General features: G+C 45.2%; 1 protein-coding gene across 6 annotated transcripts in view; it reads left to right on the plus strand.

Moving 5' to 3' along the window:
* The window catches only part of Rab3gap2 (RAB3 GTPase activating non-catalytic protein subunit 2), a 73,830-nt gene that overhangs the window by 41,007 nt on the left and 10,782 nt on the right, over window positions 1–22,041 (plus strand). For 2 of the 6 annotated variants that reach the window (XM_087580416.1, XM_087580418.1), the window contains exons 14-28: window positions 884–1,100; window positions 1,620–1,763; window positions 1,997–2,079; window positions 2,366–2,430; window positions 5,345–5,435; window positions 8,163–8,290; window positions 8,990–9,203; window positions 10,098–10,195; window positions 11,115–11,220; window positions 13,046–13,206; window positions 13,958–14,186; window positions 16,877–16,990; window positions 17,140–17,246; window positions 20,403–20,469; window positions 21,400–21,470. In XM_087580416.1, the coding sequence (XP_087436542.1) occupies window positions 884–1,100; window positions 1,620–1,763; window positions 1,997–2,079; window positions 2,366–2,430; window positions 5,345–5,435; window positions 8,163–8,290; window positions 8,990–9,203; window positions 10,098–10,195; window positions 11,115–11,220; window positions 13,046–13,206; window positions 13,958–14,186; window positions 16,877–16,990; window positions 17,140–17,246; window positions 20,403–20,469; window positions 21,400–21,470 (1,895 nt within the window). Of the gene's footprint in view, window positions 1–883; window positions 1,101–1,619; window positions 1,764–1,996; window positions 2,080–2,365; window positions 2,431–5,344; window positions 5,436–8,162; window positions 8,291–8,989; window positions 9,204–10,097; window positions 10,196–11,114; window positions 11,221–13,045; window positions 13,207–13,957; window positions 14,187–16,876; window positions 17,051–17,139; window positions 17,247–20,402; window positions 20,470–21,399; window positions 21,471–22,041 lie in introns of all 6 variants that reach the window. The other 4 variants (XM_087580417.1, NM_001040154.3, XR_015635148.1 and 1 more) reach the window with 3 other exon arrangements.

Below are 22,041 nucleotides of genomic sequence, written 5' to 3' on the forward strand. Positions count from 1 at the left end.
GCAACTCAGGTCAGCAACAGTTGACTGGTAGTGAGTTGATACATCTCAGTTAAAGCACTGGCTCTTTGCTTGGTTAGCTCGGATTTGTTGTTTGTGCCACTAGGTTTTGCAATCAGGGCCTTGCGCATGCTTCCACTGAACTCTATCTCCTTCTTAACACAGGCACGTTCACCCTCTTCTTCCTCCTCTTTCTCCTCCTCTTCTTCTCCCTCCTCCTCCTCCTCCTCTTCTTCTTCCTCCTCCTCCTCCTCCTCCAGTCAATTCTGTTCGTGTTGGGTTCCTGACCCTACCTGTCATCACATGACCTTTCCTGTTATGAGGCCACCATTGCTGCTGACATTGCTGTGTTCTCTAGCTGCTTCAGTCACCTGTAATTCCCACGGGTATTAGTTATAAGAGGGCCACCCCAAGCAAAGCAGCATCCACTGTTTGTGCTTTCTCTCTCTGCCGCCTGCTCTCCCTCTCCTGTAACACCGAGGAGCTTGAATATCAGGATGGCTACTTTATGTCTTGATCATATTTTAGCTAGCCAATCTAGTACTCTCCCCAGATCTGTTTTTCTCCTTAAGGAAGGAATTTTCAAAAAGAGGAAGGGAAGGGAATGGGAGCAAAGGCAGGGGCAGACTCAGAAAGCTTTGAGGATGTCTGCAATCTTTTCTTTTTAAAGAAAAGAGTGATCTGAGCAAATTTACATGGTAAAATATTAAAACCTGATGTTTTGGTGATAGGCTATTACTTTTTTAATCTTTTCTGTTTAAGGCCTCTAGTAATAAAAAGATAATGTACTTCTCTATCTTCCCTACCCCCTAAATAGTCAGTAGTGCCTGAGGACCTATGGAGCCCAGATGAATAAACTGACTAGCTCCCTTTCTCTGTTGGCAAGGGTATCGGGATGCACAAATTGGATGGATTCAGATTGTAGAGGACCTCCATGAACGAGTACCAGAAAAGGGGGACTTCTCCCCCTTTGGAAATACTCAAGGGCCCAGTCGAGTAGCTCAGTTCCTTGTGATCTATGCACCACGAAGGGGAATTCTGGAAGTGTGGAGCACACAGCAAGGACCTAGAGTGGGAGCTTTCAACGTGGGCAAACACTGCAGGTAAGCTGCAGGGCCAGCATCTGCTGGTCCTGAGAGGAACGCAGGAGAGCACTCCTTAAAGCAGCAGTAGATGATGAGACCTTGGAGAATTGCAGAGTGCTCTGTCTGTCATGTTTTCCCTGTGAGTGCCTGACGTAGAGTTGAGAATTATGTATTATACAGGGAAAAGATATTACTGAGAATGCCACGGTCGGCCACTGACTTCAGTGGGCTTGCTCTAGCCATTTGTAAGCCATTTTTCTTATGCTGTGAAGACCCCAGAGGGAAGACCGCGGAGTCTGTCAGTGACGATGCTAAGCAGGGCATCCCCTTGTTTGCTATTGCACTGTGGGTCTGATGGTGCTCATACAGCTTCCTAGAACCTGAAGTAGACCCCTCCAGCCGTGGTAGCTCCCTGGTATCCGTGGTTATCTGCCTGGTGGGTACCCACGTAGATGAAGATGTAGCTGCGATCAAAGCACCTTGTGGGGTTTTTTTCTGCTGCTGATAATCTTACCCGCTGGTATGTGATTGCCTTAGGCTGCTGTATCCTGGCTACAAAATCATGGGCTTAAACAATGTGACAAGTCAGAGTTGGCAACCTCAGACTTACCAGATCTGCCTTGTTGACCCTGTGTCTGCAAGTGTGAAGGTGGTGAACGTGCCTTTCCACTTAGCACTGAGGTAAGAGCCGCCGTGTGTGCTTGACTCCCCTGTGCACGGCTTGCCTGGTCCTTGACCTCAGGCTTTTTTGTTTCCTTGTTCGTTTTCTGTTTAGCATTTGGTGATTTGTTTGGTCACTAGATGATTCCTTTAGAGTTAAATAGGAAACAAGAGACAAGAGACAAGTTGGATTGCGTGAGGATTAGAAGGAACCCAGATCCTCATTCTGTAATAAGTTGTGTTTATTACTTCAGTGACAAGAAGAGTGAAAGAGCCAAGGACCTGCACTTAGTGAAGAAGCTGGCCGCCCTGCTGAGAGCAAAGTCCCCTAGGCCGGGTAGGTGCCGCTAATCAAATCACGGGACAGCACGGCTCACTGTGAGTGCCTCCAGGAACCCCACTGTCCGCACACAGCCTTTGCAGGATGAGGGGGGGTCGCGTTTCTCTCCGTGCTTGGGGAGGAGGACGTGTGCATCTAGGGGTTCTCACTGCTCAAGAAAATGATGCGGTGGGGATTGCGGGGCTGTGACCCCTGTAGGATGACAGAGAAGGCAGACAGCTTGTCTTCCGTGGAAACGCCTTTCTAGGATAAACAACATTGCAGTCTCATTTCCTCATTTTAGATTCATTTGAAGCGGAAATAAAGGAGTTGATTCTTGACATTAAGTATCCTGCAACCAAGAAACAAGTAAGTGTGTAGTAGAGAATTTTCCTGCTGAGAAACCGATGTCACTCAATCCTGAGAAACATTTTATTTTCATAGTCCCACGTAGGAGTGAGTACCTGTTGTTTCTCTTTTTTAAAAATCTTAAGTAATGTTACTGTATATGTGACTGCATGTGTTCTATACACACACATACATAAATCCGGAGTAGCGGAAACCGTGATAACAACATAGGCACAGGTGTGTGACTACTGCCTCAGGAAATGGAAGCTTCCAAGACCTCTGAAGAGCCCAGCTGCCCCTCCTCCGTCCCAGCCCACCTCCCATCCCTGATAACTGTGTTTCTTGCTAACACTTCATTTCTGTGTAACACTCAGAAGCGTCTTGGTGTGTTCTCAGTTTTCTACAGTTGGAGACATGTTGTCTGCTGTGTTCTGTGACTTGTTTTAGTGTTTCTGTGAGTGCCCATGCTGAGTGGAGCTGAGCTGTAGCCCTTTAGTGTGCACACTGCAACTCATGCTCACTCTCCTGCGGTCAAACCAGTTTTTTAGTCAACCACAGTGTGTGGTTTTCCTTGTTTCCCAGCACACGATGCCGGTCTCTACCGAATGTGCAGCTGACAGTGGGATTGCTGGGCTGAGCTTTGCAGCTGTGTTAGTTGTGCATCGATTCTCCTAGCTCACTTGTCCTGAGGAGAGACCCAGGCACACAGCCCCACCCTCCCCAGTACGCCAGGCTCGGTGTTGAGATTCAGGTCAGTTTTGACTTTACTGACCTGAAGGACTCAGTCCATGAAACGTCCCCTGACTTTTAAATGCCAGCCGCCACCAGTAGGCTGTTAGGCTTCTGACCAACTGTGAGTTATGTTTGGTAGGTGGCTCACAGACTCAGGCAAGTTCTTGTTACATACATGTTGAAACAGATACTAAAGACTCCTGACAGCCAGCTAGGTGCACGGGGCAGTGCCTCTGCAGACCTGTGTGCAGCCTCCCTGTCTCTCCAGGAGTCTCGGCATGCTACAAAGCCTTAGCTCCCTGAAGTCCCAAAGCCTCTATTCCTGCAGGAGTTTATGGAGGCTTTGGAACTTGGAATGATCGCACCACTGACTGTTAATGGTCAGCTTACCCTTCAGTGTTCCTCCCTGGAGGCCGGGAATGGGGCTAAAATTTGGAATTCTCTAAGCGCCTGGCTGGTTGCCATGGTAACCAGCCCCATCTTGTGACTGTACTAGGAACTGCCTCACTAAAACAGGAGATGTTTGTGTTCTCTGCTACGAAGCTGCAGAGGTCTCAGGAGTTCTGTATCAGGAACACGAAATGTTACAAGGGAACATTCTCCCAGTTTCTGTGTCCACAGGGGTTTTAGCACCCTTCTTCCAGGAGCTGGGGTCAACAGGAGAAACATTCTTTAGCACCTGTCACTCAGGAAATTATTGTTAGAAACCACAGGAGCTATGAGCCAGGAACCAAGGGCAAAGGCCAGTGTGCATAGTATTGTGTCACTGTGTCTGTGGGAGAAACCAGTGAGGAGTGGTTTCTGTTGGAGCCATTTTTAAAAAATACTTTATTAGCTGGGCAGTAATGGCGCACGCCTTTAATCTTAGCACTCAGGAGGCAGAGGCAGGCAGATCTCTGTGAGTTCAAGACCAGCCCGTTTTACAGACTGAGTTCCAAGACAGCCAGGGCTACACAGAGAAACCCTGTCTCAAAAAGGAAACAAACAAAGTGCTTTATTGTTTTATTACAGAGCAAAAAAGCCTGGGATTTTCACTCTAATTTTCTATTCCACTGACTGCTAATTGGCCTTCTCTTCCTCAGGACAAAAATCTCAGTTATTGAACATGGCGTTGTGCCGACAGTGTAACTAACATCTGAGAGTTTAGCAAGTCATGGGGAAGGCCTTACGCTGAGTGTTCTCTCTCGTGCCATCACTACCCTCACCATGCACCACAGACCAGCAGAGCTGGGAAGATTCTCTTCCTCCTTCCCCTTGCCACACCACCGAATCGTACATGAAAGATGGATTTTCTTTTTTAAATGCTAGAAGAGTCACAATGGCCTATTGCCTCATAACACCAGAGGAAAGGCAGAGAATGAAGACCTTGAGAGACTGAATCCAGTGAGGGGAGAGAGTGCACTCACCCAGTGGCCTGCCCTGTTGGAAGGACAGCGGCGGGTCTGTTTGTCAGTTTCCTTCTGTGCTATCGATAGCTGCCTCATTGTAGGACTGGCAGTCGTGTGAGTCATTTGCTCATTTAGACCTCTCAGATAGAGACGTCATTGTGTTATGAGACTGATAGTTATCTTTTATTTATCTGTTTGTAGATGGTTTTTCTGTGTAGCTCTGCCTTCCTGGAACTCACAGAGATCATCCTGCCTCTACCTCCCAAGTGCTGGGAGTCCTGTGTCTTACCACAGCCAACTTAGACTTGGGGTTTTAAACTCCTCGTCTCATCAGTTAAAATCCAAAAGGATATGAAAGGATAAATACAAACTTTAACTGTTCCTGACTGGTCGCTGCCTCAGGTGTGACGAGATATTTTAGAGCCTGTAACTGAAGACGGTTAAGCATCTGGACTGGTTGTGATTGTTGAGGACAGAGTGTGGACTGTGTCTAGCATGGCGGGCGTGGCAGCCTGCCACGGTCATCGCGGCAGATGGTAATGAGGTAGCAGCTTCATATCCGGCATGCCAGCAACCACTCCAGATAGAGGCCAGTTCAGACTGCCCTTGTTATGTCGTGTGGCTATTCTGTGACCCAGCAACCACCCTGTAGTTACTCGCTCTCTGTCTGGGCATAGGCTCAGTCCCAGACTACTTTAAATGTGACTCGAATTCTCATTTGTGTGGCTGCAGTGTGGGGTAGCAGAGATACAGGTGTATGTGTAAAGCTAAATTATTGCTGCATAATCACTAGAATCCTTCACTGTTTCTTATAGGCTCTGGAAAGCATTTTGGCCAGTGACCGTGTGTCATTTTCCTGCCTTAGAAATGTTACTCAGACTTCAATGGACACTTTAAAAAACCAAGGTAATAGATATTAAGTTTTCCCTTCAGATTCTATATCTCATTATGGGACTTATGACACCATCATGTTATATTAATATAGAGATGACCAACAGGTAGCTAGAGGAAATTGGCAGATGGACACATAATCGGGTGTTTACCCTCTACCCTTAATACTGGGAGCTTTAAAGATTGCCCATCTCACATATGCTTTTGATTTCCGTCTGAACTGACTCTGTGTGTTAACTGTCACTAAGAATAGTCTTTGCCCATGCCTCACTATTGTGAGGAAACATGTCAGTACAGAATGACAAGAAGCAGCCACAGGGAGGCTGACTGTGTTGTGTCCACTCCACCCCAGGCATAGGGAACATTTGGAAAAGGGGGACAGAAAGATGGCAGGAAGCAAAGGTGGGTGGGCACGTAGAGGAAGTTGTCTGGCTACGACAGAGCTGCTGCACCCACCACTGTGGCTCCTTGCCCTAAACCTGTCAGCATGAAGGTTGCTGGTCCCCGCATTGAGGGTGACAGGGTGTAAGCTCCACCCCTGCCTGAGGAGCTATTGACAACGGATGCCTTCTGGAGGCGGGAAAGTCAGTTTTCTCTAGGTCTGTGGGCTCCTAATCATTAGCTCACACACACTCCCGTGGGTGGCCTCATACCCGTGATGAGTATATGAGAAGCAGAAATTGGACTCAGTGAGTTATTTAAAGGGGGAAAGGCATACCATACTTAGAAAGCTCCCATTCCTCAAAAGTCCTAATAAAATATCAAAGTTCAACGTGACGTTCCATAGCTCCTATTCCAAATGCCTCCTATACTTTGTCTGCTAATTTTGTTATGTGATATTTTTATTTATTTGTAATTTTTTGATAATAAAGTTTCTAGAATTTAAAAAAATGTGGATATGAAGTTGGGAAAGAGTGGAGGTGAATATGCTCAAAATGTATTATGTGCGTATGTCAAATTCTTAAATAATTAATAAAAGTATTTTAAATATTAAAAAATAAAATGATATGCTAAGAAAATAATTAATAATAGAAAATTTTAATGAGCAGCTGTTATTTTGAGAGAGTTGCAGGACATTGTGAAAGCCATTAGGATGAGGGTAGTGAGCTAACGGTATGCAAGAACCAAACAGGGCTGGGGTCATGGCACAAGCCTTCAATCCCAGCCCTTGGGAGGCTCTAAGTTCAAAGGCCAGCCTGGCTACATATTACAGGCCAGGCCGCTCTACATAGGAGACCCAGTCCTACAAACAACAATAAAACCCAAACACATTTTCTTGCTGTCTTTGGCGTTTGCTTTGCCTCCTAGAGAAGAGAGGTCTCTAATGGGGACATTCTTAAGTGACATTTTTCCTGACTGGGATAATGGTCAAGAATATTTATTCTTTGGAGTGATGTTCTGCTAGCGTAGAGGACCTGCGCTCTCTCATCCTTTATGAACAGAGAAGGGAGTTCCAGAATTCACAGCCTATCATTCCATTAGCAGGGCTGAGTTTTGGTGCTGACTTTTATTTGTTTAAACTTGTCTGAAAAGAATTACGTTTGAAACTGGGTTCTCCACATCCTTTTCAACTGAGCTTGCAAAGTTAACTGACTTCAGATTCCTAATAAATTGAATTGTGGTGTGCAGTGGATTGAATCCATCTACTTGTGACTTTCCCTAACAGTAGAATCTAAAGCCAGATTATATTTAATTCCATTTATACTTAATCATGCTGAAGGCAGGCCACAATGACTTAAAGAGAATTCATATCGAGTTTCCGCAGGACATTAAGCACCTAATTTCGAGATAATTTTCATTCTTGACATTTTCGGTAGATATTGAAAGCCCACTCTTGGTAAACAGTGGATGCCTTTAGTGCCCATGTCTTAGTGGAAACAGCTCACTGAAAAGGCATACTGTATTATAAAAAGTTTTTCATCCCTTGAAAGCATTAACAAAAGATCTGATATTATCTAGAGAATAAGCCAAACCACAAAACGAACACTAAAAGACAAATCACAGTTTCAAGTTCTGTTGCTAAATCCAAGTCCTGAAATTTTTCAGAGTTTCTTACACTATTTTATAATAGCTGTGGGAACATAGGTAACACATCTTGTTATTCATTCTTAAATAAGAGTTCTTCAAGTTTTCAATAACTGCCCTGGCAGAGAATATATATATATTTGTTTTATGTTAGCAAGAAATAACTTAAATTATTATGCATAATGTGCTCGGTAGGGAATCTTTCCTCAGCATTAATCTTGAGCAAAATAAAACCTCATCAGTGGATGTTAGTGGAAGTCTACTCAGGCTACTCAGGCTTGCCAGGCTGCTTGGCAGTGCATTTGTCACAGTGCATAGTTCCTGTGTGAGCCTAATTGTCTTTGACCTGGTAACAGTCAGAGCCAGGCAGCCTTATGTGTGCACATCCTCAGAGCCAGGCAGACGTAGCCTTAGGTGAGCACAGCAAGTGTCTGGTGCTGGGGCCAACAGGATAGTTAGGATTGACTCTTTAAATAGAAATACCACATGGTACTCTCTTACTCTTACTGGCTGCTTCTTCTCCCTTTACTAGAAACCCTTATTTCACTTAAAAAGCTAGACATTTTACTCTATTAGAAAAATATCTCTGCTTTCATAATCTGATAGGTTGAGCATATCAACATTTAACCTATTAAGAAATTGCACTTTTAAGAAATTATGAAAGTCTTTTTATGAATCTGTTAAGTATGTCTAATATGTTTTTCCTCCACCTTTTAGAGCTTGAGTCTGTCGATGAAGGACTGTTACAGTTTTGTGCCAGTAAATTGAAATTACTACATCTTTATGAGTCTGTCAGTCAGTTAAATACTCTTGACTTTCACTCAGATACACCGTTCTCTGATAATGTGAGTAACCACAAGTGTCACGTTATGCACAGTTATCCCCATGAGTATTTTTAACTTTTAAGCTTTTTGAGTAAACAACAGAAAATTAAAGGTTTGGGGTGGGTGTCTTGTTTTTAAGAATTTAAAGGTTTGTTTTTTCTATCAGGCTTCCTTTCTGTCCCTTGCTGCTTAATTTATATTACTATGTATTTTATGAGAATACAAAAATATTAAATCTCATTGTCAGTTCATCTTTACTGTTTTAAACTCCTTTGATTTTTCTTGACATTTTTTAAGGTGATGTCATTCACTGTCCTGTTGCTGTGAAGAGACATTGTGACCAAGGCAACTCTTAGAAAAGAAAGATTTAACTAGGGCCTGCTTACAGTTTCCGAGGGTTCCACTGACATCCTTTATGATTCTTTTTATGTTCTATAACACATATTTATTAGGGCCCAGCTTTTAGAAAAGTAAATAGTACTCTAAAGAGACTGGTAAAATGGCACTGTTAGTAGTGTGCAGTTTTCAGGCTTAGTTTACTTACATTGTATTGTATTTTTGAAGTGTCGTTTAAAACTAACAACGAAACAGTACATTATCTCTGTCCTATTTCACACTGATTTTAAAAGCCATCGCTGCTCATCAGCCTAGAATCTCAGTTCTGTTAGTGGGCTAGCGTTTGTGAGAATTCAGAGAGACAGGGTCTTCTCTTGCTCACAGGATTTGGCTGTGTTGCTAAGGCTGGATGATAAAGAACTCCTGAAGCTCCGGGCCTTATTAGAGAAATACAAACAAGAAAACACCAAGGCCACTGTGCGGTTCTCTGAGGATGCAGATGGAGTGCTGCCTGTTAAGACCTTCCTTGAATATCTAGACTATGAGAAGGATGCACTGAGCATAAGGAAGACCAGTGAAGAGGAATGTGTGGCCCTAGGTAGGTGAAGCTCTGCCATCCCCCACACGCCCTCCCTGAAGTCCACAGAAGTCAGGCCACAGAGCCACAGCAACTCTCACTGCTTCTGTTTTGAAATTCAATGACCAAAACCTCAGTGTACATACTTTTCTTGGTCAGTGATGCATTCTGGGTGTTCATACACTATGTCCTACAGGTTCAATCGCATTAGTAAGCCTTCCAATAAAGTGTGGGGGCTGGAGAAGTGGCTCACTCAGTAAAGTGTTTGCCATGCAAACATGGGGACCAGAGTCTGAAATCACAGTCTCTGTGCAAAAAGCCTGGCATGGTGGCCTCTGCCTCGAATCCTAGCACTAGGTAGACAGAGATATGGGGCTCCTTGGAGCTCTGTGGTCAGCCAGTCTTTGCCTGATGGGGAATTCCAAATTCAGTGAGTGATCTGTTCTTAAAAATAAGGTGAAAACATTTGAGGAGGACATCCTACATTGACCTCTGACCTCCACCTGTGTGTATACTCATACTACACACACGAGAGAGAGAGAGAGAGAGAGAGAGAGAGAGAGAGACAGACAGACAGACAGACAGACAGACAGACAGTTTTAAGGCATAATGACTTAGCTTATCTTCTCCTAAATCAAATTTAGACATTAAGTTCTTTTTGGGGGCAGGGGAGGTGTGGAAATCTTTAATCCCAGCACTCAGGAGGCAGAGGAAGGTGGGTCTTTGTGAGTTTGGTCTGGCCTGGTCTACATAGTGAGTTCCAGGACAGCCAGGACTATATAGAAAGAATCCTTCAAACAACAACCACACATTTTTTCTTCCATACTGTCCTGCTCCTCTGGAGTTCTGGTTTATAGTCAGTGAGATTTGTTAATATGAACAGTCGTCCTCGGTAACGTGTGTTTGTTTTGCTAGGCAGTTTCTTCTTTTGGAAGTGTTTGCATGGAGAAAGCTCCACTGAAGACATGTGCCACACTCTGGAGTCTGCTGGACTTAGCCCACAGCAGTTACTGGTGAGGTTTGCTTACTGAATCCTTTGCAAATGTCACATAGAAGTGTGTTAAGTTTAAGTCATTATCTTAGTGTGTCAAGAATATACATTAAAAAGCCTGAAATGGGGGCTGGGGATTTAGCTCAGTGGTAGAGCGCTTACCTAGGAAGCGCAAGGCCCTGGGTTCGGTCCCCAGCTCCGAAAAAAAGAACCAAAAAAAAAAAAAAAAAAAAAAGCCTGAAATGATCAAAGGAAATTGCAATTGCTATACCAAGATTGTTTTATTTTCTTATAATTTCTGGGCTCAGATAAATATAGACTCTTAATGAGTGAATACATTTATAGTAGACTCTGGTCATCAGTTGTTATATTAGAATGACAAGTGCTCTTAAAACATTCTCAAATGTAAATGTTCAAGGACAGAATCTTTACACACCTGTGCTCTTCAAGTCCCAGCATCTCAGAATCGTCTCTTATGTTTTACAAATCTTAGAGATGGTGTAGAAAGGTTTTCATGCTCACCAACGTGATTTTGTTTAAAATATGTTTTTCATAGCATGTTAGGGAATTTAGAATGGGAGTCTGATAGTTCATACTATGTCCCTGTGTCTTTGGCAAAAGCAAGACCAAGATAGCGCCTCCCTCGGTCCCTCCCAGAACCTGCAGCTGCTGCTTTACTCAACAGCAGTGTCTCAGTGTTGTCCTTCCTGGCAGCTTAGATGGGAAGAAATGTGCAACCTGAGGGGGGGTGGAGTCAGGTACCCAGCAGGTGTTGAGAATCTCGTAGATAGACACTGTACCTCAGGTGATCCCCACATGACACGATAGACCAAGCACCCAATTAGACACTGCATCTCGTGCACACCCGAGCTCCGTGGGAAAATATGGAATCCCTCCCCCCAAATACTACTTAGGCTGAAAAAGATTTGATTTTATTTCAGTCTCTGCTCCTAAGTGTTTGGCTTTCGAAGGAAAAAGATATTTTGGACAAACCACAATCTGTCTGCTGTCTTCATACCATGCTGTCCCTGCTGAGCAAGATGAAAGGTAGGAGACCAGTGCATTTTGTGGGCCAGTGTCCCCAGGGTTTCCACTTTGGTGCTTAGAAACAGAATGTAATGTTGAGAATACCACACAAAGATAGGAAGGATTTCTCTCATCAAAAGGAGACTATAGTGTGGAGAACACACCAGTGAGGTGTACAGCTAGGGGGTAGATCCTTTCAATACACAAGGCCCTGGTTTGCATCCTCTGCCTTGTGAATACATGCACATGAACACCTGCACACTAACACCTGCACATAGACACCTGCACACTAACACCTGCACATAAACACCTGTACATGAACACCTGCACATGGATACCTGCACATGAACACCTGCACATGGATTCCTGCACATGAACACCTGCACACCAACACCTGTACATGAGCACATGCACATGAACACCTGCACACTAACACCTGCACATAGACACCTGTACATGAGCACATGCACATGAACACCTGCACATAGACACCTGCACACTAACACCTGCACATAAACACCTGTACATGAACACCTGCACATGGATACCTGCACATGAACACCTGCACATGGATTCCTGCACATGAACACCTGCACACCAACACCTGTACATGGATACCTGCACATGAACACCTGCACATGGATACCTGCACATGAACACCTGTACATGAGCACATGCACATGAACACCTGCACCCTAATACCTGCATATAGACACCTGCACATGAACACATGCATATGGATACCTGCACATGAACACCTGCACACAAACACCTGCACATGAGTACATGCTCATTAACACCTGCACATGAACACTTGCAGATGAACACCTGCACATGAGCACATACACATGAGCACATGCACTAGTTGGAAGCTTGCTGTACGTTTGCAATGTGCTTTAATATGAGACATTGAAATTCAGCTGTCAGAAGATATGTCACCAGAAAGCAGTCTTTTGGAGAAATAATATTTTGCCTATTTTGGTAGGAGAAATGGCTCAGAAATTAAGAGCGCTCATTGCTCTTGTAGAAAAGCCAGGTTCAATTCACAGCACCCACATGATGGCTCACAACTGTCTGTAACTCTAGTTCCAGGGGATCCATTGCCCTTTTGTAACCTCTACAGACAGCAGACTCATATGTGTACACAGACATTCATGCAGACAAAAACCCATATGCATAAAGTAAGTAGTAAATTTTTAGAAGTTAAGCATGTTTATATCCTAACATTCTTTTTTCATAATGATGAAGATACTTCAGATAAGAATTTGGTATTGATTCGGAAACGGCATAACTAATAGGATAAGGAAACAGAAGAGAAATGTTCTGAATAAAATCAGTTGCAGTGTCTTAGTGTTTTTCCTGATGTGCAAAGACCAAAAGCAACAGGGAAAGGAAAGGCTTATTACTTCCAGGTACCAATCTGTCACTGAGGAAGCAGAGACTGAAGCAGAGACTGGAGGAGTGTAGCTCACTTGTTTGCTTTTTCTCCATGCTCAACCTGCTTTCTTCTACACCTCCAATCACCAGCGGAGAGGTAGCACCACCCACGGTGTGCTGGGCCCTCCCACATCAGTCATCCATCAGGGAAATGAAATGCACCGGGTTGCCTACTGGCTGAGCTTACGGAGGCGTTTTGTTAATGGAGGTTCCTTTCTAGCGGATGACTCAAGTTTGTGTCAGGTTGACTAAGCCCTAGCTAGCACAGTGTTAATTCTCTAGTGCATTTAGACATTCGCAGGACGTCTTTGAGGGGTGTAGTATGAGCATAAAGGAAGGAACATGTATAGTTCACGCCCGTACTCACAGGGTAAGATTTTACTGTTTGCTTTGCTTCTTGTCTCTGTAGTGGCCATCGATGAGACATGGGATTCTCAGTCTGTGTCCCCGTGGTGGCAGCAGATGCGCATGGCCTGCATTCAGTCAGAGAACAACGGAGCTGCCCTGCTGTCTGCACACGTTGGGCATTCTGTTGCTGCGCAGATGTCCAGCAGTGCCACAGATAAGAAAGTAAGTGGGCAGCCCTGCAGCTCTGCTTTACCGCTCCCGCTGGCCGATGTATGGCTTCCATTCTAGGGTGGGCAGCTTGCGGCGTCCTGGAGCATGGCGTGTGGAATGTGTGAGGAGTGTGAAGTAGCTGTGATGAGAAGTGATGCTTCCCTCACCAAGGGGTCAGGGCCAGACTGGACCACTTCCTGGTTTATCCAGGGTCTACAGCCAATGACTGTCTCATCCTCCTCCTCCAGACCCAGCACTCAGTCAGGCAGACCCGCGCTTTCTACCGAACTTGCTGTGTAGGTTTCCCCTACACAGTTTGCTTTTCTTATATTTCCTGTTAGGTCAAGTTGTTTCTCCTGGTGGGCTGTTGGGTTAACCCTGAGGGGTCTCTAGTGGTTTATATAAACACGGTCAGTCCTGGAGGTTATGGGGAAAATGTGACACTACCAGATTGAGATGTTTGCAGTGATAGCATTTGCTGGTACTGTCAGTGCCCTGAGGAGAGCAGCCTTTGCCAGAGGCCAGAGACTCTAAGGTGCACACTGGTCGAACCTGAGTCTGCAGTCTCATCCAGTTGAGTTCTAAATCTATCAAATGATGTCTCTGTTGCTTTACGTTGGTACTGATGCAGAATCTGCCAGGTGGCTGGGGATGGGCTCAGAAGAGCACTTGCCCAGCATAGGTAAGGCCATGGGTTCGATCTCCAGCACAGCAGTGAAACCAAACACATTGCCCAGGGTGTGAGCAGGATATCTTCTCTCAGTTTTCCCAGATGGTTTTGGATGCTGATGCAGAAGCCCTCACAGACTCCTGGGAAGCCCTTTCTTTGGACACCGAGTACTGGAAGCTCCTGCTGAGACAGCTGGAGGACTGCCTCATACTCCAGACTCTGCTGCATAGCAGAGCAAGCCCTCCAGCTGCCAAAGCGTCATCTCCACAGACAGAGCCACTTCCTAGGCTTTCTGTTAAGAAACTGTTAGAAGGGGGGAAAGGTAAGCAGAAGATTGTCTGAGTGTGTGCACATGTGTGCATGTATGTTAGTCTGAATGAGGTAAGCTGTAGCTCATCTGAGTGTGTGCACACGTGTGCATGTATGTTATTCTGAGTATGTGCTTACTCGCTTCCTTCTTGTCACACAGGCTATGACCATGTAGCCAGGCTAGCTTTGAACTCAGCCCTCTGCCTTAACCAAGTACTAGGAACACACGTGTGCTTCTTAGTTAACATTAGACCAGTCCTACGTTTTCAGTAAATGAAATGTTTACGGAGTCTCCCATCCCTGGACCTGAGTCTGTCCTTCTCCCATCTCACCCACTCCTGGACACTTGAGCGCTGCTCATGTTTCAAAGTCTGAGTCTCCCTCCAAGAAACCGTTCCTGACTAGTGTTTTCTTTCCCCTCCTGATCTCCAGAGAGCTAATAACTTCATCCCTTCTTCCTCATTCTGTGTTTTTAAATGTTCCTGAAGTATGTTTTATGTTTCATTGCCTCATAGTTGCCATACACTTGAGACTTAGAGTGGCATTTTAATTTGTACATCATTAGCTCAGATCTGTTACAAGGCGCTTGTTCTGTGTCAGGGGCACCAAGAGTCCTCTGCGCTGTCTTTTTTGAATGTACAGTTAGTTGTGTAGATTCTCTTCTGTGCAGTAGACCAGATGCACCCTGGTGCCTATACTCTTCCCAGCCTCTGTTCATGGCTCTCCCACAGCTACCCCTGTGAGAGCAGCTGTGTACTTCTCACAGTTTCCTTCCCTGGTACGTGGCTTTCTGTGGGCGCGGCGTTCTGGTTCGAGGGGTTAGCGCCTTTGTTTTCAGCTTCCCTGCGCGTCCCTAGGAGGCACTGGGTACCAGAATATTTATACAAGTGCTTACAGCTTTTTAAGAGGGGTGTGTGTGTGTGTGTGTGTGTGTGTGTGTGTGTGTGTGTGTGTGTTCGTACAGGTACACTGATTTTGTACACATACATGAAGTGGGTGTCACGTGTCCTTAGTCAATCTCCTTCTGTTCCTTTGAGGCAGAGTCTCTTTCCAAGCCTAGGATTCAAACTTTCTAGGCTAGGTTGGAAGACAGCAAGACCAAGGGATCCTTCTGTCTCTGTCGTCTCAGAAATGGGCTTACAAGGGTGTCTAGCACGCCTAGCTTGTTACAAGGGAAACGAGCTTTGTATCCCAGGCCTCATGGTTGGGTAGTACCAACTCTCAGACACTGAGCATTTGTCCAGCCTTGTGTTTATAGATTTTTACTTAACTTGTTTTCTCATTATTTATAAGTTTGTAACAATTTTTTTCAATTGTAAGTTTACTGTAACCCTGTTGTTTGTCCCCTAAAGAAGGTTGGGGTACACTTTTTTACTATTAACCCAAAAAGTATAGTCAGGGGCATAGTTATAGAGGAACAGGTACAAAGTCATTTAGAAGCCAGACGTGAAATCTGACTTCCCAGCACCCTGCTGGGGTCGTTTTTCACAGACGAGGGTGTTTACCATGAGGCATCCCTTTTCTGGGAAACTCCATTTGAACGGAAGTAAGAGATAAGCCAGGCATGGTGGCACACATTAGTCTCAACTGTTCTAGAAGCAGATGGGGGGTGAACGTTTGAGTTCAAGTGAGTCGTAGTGGGTAGCATAGCAATGCTAAATTCCTGCCTCTACCTCCACCCCAAAAGATAAGAGCGAGGGTTGGGGTGGGGGCTAGTGTCTGTTATTTTTAAGTATATAGTTTTGTTCAGTAATGAACAGAATTTTTCAGATGTCTTGAATATTTTCAGCTCATATAAATGTTTGTATCCTCTTGATGAGTAAAACATAAATTATGACTAAATTTTACTCATATTTTATAACAGGGGAAGTTAGTTGTATATTAGATGTAATATGGGCTGGGTAAGTGTGCTTGCTGCCAAGCATGAGGTCCTGAGTTGAGATCTTTGAACCACAGAAAAGCTAAGTGTGGCTGTGCACTCTACCCACAGCTGTGGGAGATATGGCGGCCTGGAGCGCTGCCATCTGCACTCCAGGTGCAGGGAGACCCTGTCAGTGAGTCAGGCAGGGCTACAAAGCAGGACACCCGGCATCCTCCTCTGACGCATGCATTGTTTTAAATGAAAATAAACTAACATGAGGTGGGCATTAGTTCCAGGGGCAGAGCGATTGTCTGCTTGCACAGTCGTAGGCTGCATTGCCAGCACCTCGAGCTGCGTGTGGCAGCTCACACTTCCTCCCTCACTCCAGAGGTGGAAGCAGCAGCAACAGCACAGATTCAAGGTCACTCACCCTCAGTTTGGTGATTTGTTTGAGGCCAGCCTGACGCCAGACCCCTTTTCAAACAAACCACGAGAGGAACCTTTAAACAGTCGTGTTTCCTCCATCTGTGTCTGTAAAGGGTATTTTGAATTTATGGACCTGGCAAGTGTGTAGCATATAGGATTGATACACGTCCGTGTATGTTACATTGAGATTGTCTCCATGAGGAAGTGCGCCCCAGATTCCAGCCTCTTGCTTGCCCTCCAAGTTAGATGATAGGTATTAATGTGCTTTAAACCTCATGGCTTTGGCATCACCAGATTCAGGTTCAGAAGTGAATGTGCTGTGTATCTGCGTCCCCCACTCTGTGTTTGTCTCCATTTAGCACATTGCTGCTCAGATTTTACCAGGTTTCCTTTTCTTTCTTGTCTCGAACCTGTAGGTGGTATTGCAGACAGCGTGGCCAAGTGGATATTTAAACAGGACCTCAGCCCTGAATTGTTGAAATGTGCCAACAGAGAAAAAGACGTAGAGAATCCAGACGAGCCCAGAGAAGGTATTGCCCGAAGTCCCCCTGAGGTGTCAGAGGTGGAGACAGACCTAGGAGCCGTACCAGGTGACACCCGAATGATGAGCACTGTGGCATCCAGGGTGGAGTGACATTCTTGTGACCAAAAGGATGCTGTTCCCTCTTGTGTCTTCCAGACTTGCTCCGCCTAGCCTACGAGCAGTTCCCTTGTAGCCTTGAGCTTGACGTGCTGCATGCGCACTGCTGCTGGGAATATGTGGTTCAGTGGAACAAAGACCCAGAGGTAAAAGTCTGCATCTGCTGACTATGTCTGCACATGTGTGCACAGGGCAGGCTTGTCCTGGAGCCCACTGCTGTGTGTGTGTGTGGGGGGGGCGTGCGTGCATGTGTGTGTGCGTGCGTGTGTGTGTGTGTGTGCGTGTGTGTGCGTCTACTCAGTTTTGAACCTATTGATGGCTTCATGTTTGCTAGGCAAGGACTCCCAACACTGAACAACATGTTCCCCAGCCCTTTCACATTTACTTCCTGGAGACAGGACCTAGTTAAGTTGCCCTTGCTGGCCTTCCTGAGCCTTAAGCAGTGTGAAGCCAGTGTAATTAGTACAGTGGCCAGCTGTGTCATTAAGTGTTGCTTTCTTACACCCAGGTTGATAATTTATTCAGATTTCAGGAGTTATATTCTCATCCCAGCTCTGTGATTCCTTTCGCCCTTGAGACTGACTGTGATTAGCACTCTGCATGTGGGACTCAGAATGATAGGGGACAAGGACAGAATTCTCATTCTGGTATCATTTTCTTGTTAAGGTTTAACAAAGGCAAGTCTATTGTTCAGACCCCTCTGCTAGTCTATTCTAATATACAGTTGTTATAGTAAAGAGCCTTTATGAAGAGGGAGGAAGGATAGATTTTATACGAGGAGGCAGCCTGAGATAAGAACCTCAAAGAAAGAATTTGGATTCAAGGGGAGCCATTTCCAAGATCACTTACAAAGGAGCTTTAAGAAGGAGGTGGCCAGGGAATTGTCTACAGGATGTTCATTGTCTTGTCTCATCTTGGAGTCGAGCCTGAAGGATTGATGCCTTCCTTAAGTGAAGAAGGGGCAGGATAATAGGTTTTGTGACCAGTGGTAAGTCAGCCATTCAACGGGGGTCCAAAGCCCTAGGGTACTTCAGACCAGGGTGCCACAGGAAGATCATGATCCTAAGAGTGTGGGAAGTGAGACCTTCACCGACAGTCGAGACTCCAGCGAGATTAACCTTGGACATGAGTTAGCTATGTACATAGTAGGGCTGTTTCTGGGTTATTGTTCTGACCCAAATATAAGAAAAGTAGTAAAGAGAGACATACTGGAACCAGCTAGGCTGGCATGAGGACCTTCACTTTGACTTTTCCCAAGGTGACAAATGCTGTTAAGGTTGTGTCATTTCATGCAGAAATGCAGGAGGAAATAAAAACTTTGCAGGTCACTGAGGACAAGGGCAAAGCACACATCTGCAAGTGAGGAGAGGACCTGTGTTCCAGATCACACTGGTGACGTGCAGTACTGCTCAGAGAGGAAGCAAACGGTACAGCACTTGGTTCTGCCTCACACGGTCCGCACGAGCACCTTCGTACCTGTTCCCATTCCTTACAGCCGTCCTAGTCAGAGCACACAGCTGGTTTGACTTTGGGAAACATCCCTGAGCCCTTTGTTTCCATCTCTTCTAAGCAGAGCAACCTAACACCCTACAGTAGTCGTCATCTGGAATCAGTAGAGAAAGAGGCATGCGTAATATCCAGTGTTCCCATTATTGCAATCGTTGGCCTCTGTCAGAGTGGAATGGCTTGAATAATGTCTGTCCTGTTTGTGTAGTTTTCTTTTTAACTATTCATCTACTTCACATATCACACCCCATCCCAAATACACACACACACACACACACACACACACACACACACACACACACACACCCGCTACCTTTAATTTAGTATTTTTAAAGATTTATTATGTATATAGCATTCTGTCTGCAGGCCAGAAGAGGGCACTAGATCCCATTACAGGTGGCTTGGAATTGAACTCAGGACCTCTGTAAGAGCAGCCAGTACTCTTAACCTCTGAACCATCTCTTCAGCCCCCTCCCTTTAATTTTAAATTGAATTACCTTTGGAGAATTTCCAGTATCAACATGTGTGGTTTCAGTAGCAATAGGCAGGCCAAAGGGGTTTAGCAAACATCTGGCTGGTTCTGTGAGCATGGAGTGCTGTTTGGGTCTGAGAATGTCAGCCTTTGTGGTTACAGAGTTAGCTTCTAAGGCTTCCCTCTGGTGTTCCCTAGTCCTCGCTCTAATTCTTTTCTCCTTACCATTTACTCCGGACACTGTCTGGTACGCTTGTTTTCCTAGTTATTGTCTTGTTCTCTCACTAGATCTGCTCACTGAAGATGAAGGTCTGGGTCTGTTTTATCAGTGTAGTGTTACTGGGCCCTAAGTCCAAATGTGCTGCATGATGATTGTTGGAAAAGGGAATTCAGTTTTCATACCTGTGAGAGTCAAGGATTGCCTGAGAGAGGAGTCATATAATGGGTAGACCTCAGGAGCGTGAATCTCCCTGTCAGCATGATCTGGGTGTGTCTAGAATTAATCATTAATTAGATTCAAGTTATCTTATCAAAAGTTATTTCTTACCTGATTTACAGAGTTCCTTTCATTTACCTCCTCATCCCCTCTCCTTATTTGTTTGAGTCACGGTTGAGCTAAACAGCTTAGCCTGGAACTCCCTATGAAGCCCATGTGGTCTGGCGTTCATGATCCTTCTGCTTCTGTCAATCTCTTCTGGTTTGCTTATTTGCTTTTTCTTAAAACAGGGTCTCACTATGCAGTACTGACTGTCATGGAATTTACTGTGTAGACCAGGCTGGCCCCAAACTCAGAGATCCACCTGCCTCTGCCTCTCAAGCGCTAGGATTAAAGGTGTGCGCCATCACCACCCAGCAGCAGCAGCTGCTCTGTTGCTCCTCCTCCTCCTCCATGTATGCGAGTGCTTTGCCTTCATGTATGTGTGTGGATTGTATACATGCCTGGTGCCCTGGGAGAATAAAGAGGGTGTTGGATCCTCTAGAACTTGGGTTATGGATAACTGGAAGTCACAACGTGGGTCTTCTGCAAGAGCGACAAGTGCTCTTAACCACTGAACCGTCTCTCTGGTCCCTTTGCCAAATTCTTAAGAAGGTTTAGGCAGAAATTTAGTAAGAAGTCTCCAGTTGGGGGCTAGAGAGGTGGCTCGGTGGTTAAGGCTACCGAGTGCTCTTCAGAGGCCTTGAATTTAGCACACAAGCACTGTGACTCCGACTTTAGGGCATTTGATGAGCTCCTCTGCCCTTCACAGGCACATACATAAACTCTGTCTTAAAGAAAAAGGTTTCCATTGCTATAGAATAACCTTTGTCTTCTCTCTCTCCTAAGGAAGCTCGCTTTTTGGTTAGATCCATAGAGCACCTGAGGCACATTCTTAATCCGCATGTTCAAAATGGTGAGTAGCAGGTGTTGAGTGCTCAGGAGCCCTGGCCGGAATAGCACGGGATCCGTCCTTGTCCATGCTCTCCCACACCTCACTGTGCACTGCTGTGTGCAAAGTGCCCTTGCAACTGCCTCCTCCTGGGCCTGGAGCTCGCGCTGCTGACTGCCAGCCGCTCTGCTGTGTGAATGAAAGCATGGAGTCATTATCTGTTTGGTTGAGGTTTTTGTCTTTTAGGACTTAAAATGCTTTAAAGTCCTTGGGGGCAGGGGCAGGTGGTTTTCTGTTTTGTTTTCTTGCAGTCTCAGGTTGCCTAGGCTACCCTGGAACTCCTGATTCTCTTGCCTCACCCTCCCAAAGGCTTGCATGAGCCACCATATCTGGCTACCTTGACATATTTCTAATATGTTGTTATTTTAATACTTGCATAAGAATTAAGCCGTTCTCAACAGTCCCTGCATTTCTTTTGTGAATTTCTGAAATGCACTGGGAGACCAGTGGGTACAGTGTCAACAGACACTTCCCAAGAGCTTTTCCTAACTCGCGGTCCCAGTCAGTGCATGCTTCATCTGACTCAGACCCTCACTGGAGCTGGAGAGCCAGGAGTGCTGGTCAGTCGCAGAGCCTCGTGAGCATGTGCGAGGCCCTGTGCTCCACCCTTAGCACAGCAGCCAAGCAAACAAACATCTTAAGGCTTTCTGGAGGCTGTGTGATGTTGTGAGGGTGTTACTTTTCCTTGTTACTTGTGATGAGGATTTTATACTTAGTGTTTATGCGTATTCTCTTCTGTCCCTTACCCTTTTATTTAAAATGAAAATTCTTTCTAAGAGGCAAGAAATAATATGTGGAGTCCACATAGTTTCCTAAGCTCGGGGCGGAGAGTTCTGTGTCCGGTGACGTTCGTCAGTAGCGCTCTGTTGACAGCTCGTTTCATTTGCTCTGTAGGCATCTCGTTGATGATGTGGAACACATTCCTGGTGAAAAGGTTTTCTGCTGCTACCTACTTAATGGATAAGGTGAGGTGGTCTTAATTTTCACACACTGATTTCTTAATTTAGTTCCCTTCATTACTTGGTATTAGAAAGGTTGCTTACACTGGGGTGTGTAGACAGTTGGTGGACTGTGTTTCTGGTTGTCAGTTGAACTGTGTTTTTCTCCTGCTCAGTTAAATGTACTTCCTTGGAGTAATATTTTACAATTACATAATTATAGTATTAAAAAATATAATTAAAATATATGTGTGTATATAATTTGTGTATGTATATATACTTACATCATAATTCCCTTCCCTTTCTTCCCTCTAGTTCCTATGTATACCCCACCTTGTTCTCTTTAAAATTCATCACCATTTTTTCTGTGCTTGTTACTACGTATATAACATGTACTCCTTAACTTATAAATACAACCCTCGCAGTCCATATAATGATATTATTGTAGGTGTGTTTTCAGGACTGGTCAGCGGCATTGGATAACCAGCTACTGTGCTCTTCCCCGAGGAAGACGTCTCTCCCACTCTGAGCTGCCTTAGTTGCCCATAGTTCCTTGTCTACGGTTGTGGCTCCATGAACTTTGCCTCTTGCACCTCAG

This window comes from Rattus norvegicus, chromosome 13 (genome assembly GCF_021556685.1).
Source record: "Rattus norvegicus strain SHRSP/BbbUtx chromosome 13, alternate assembly SHRSP_T2T, whole genome shotgun sequence".
NCBI lineage: Eukaryota > Metazoa > Chordata > Mammalia > Rodentia > Muridae > Rattus > Rattus norvegicus.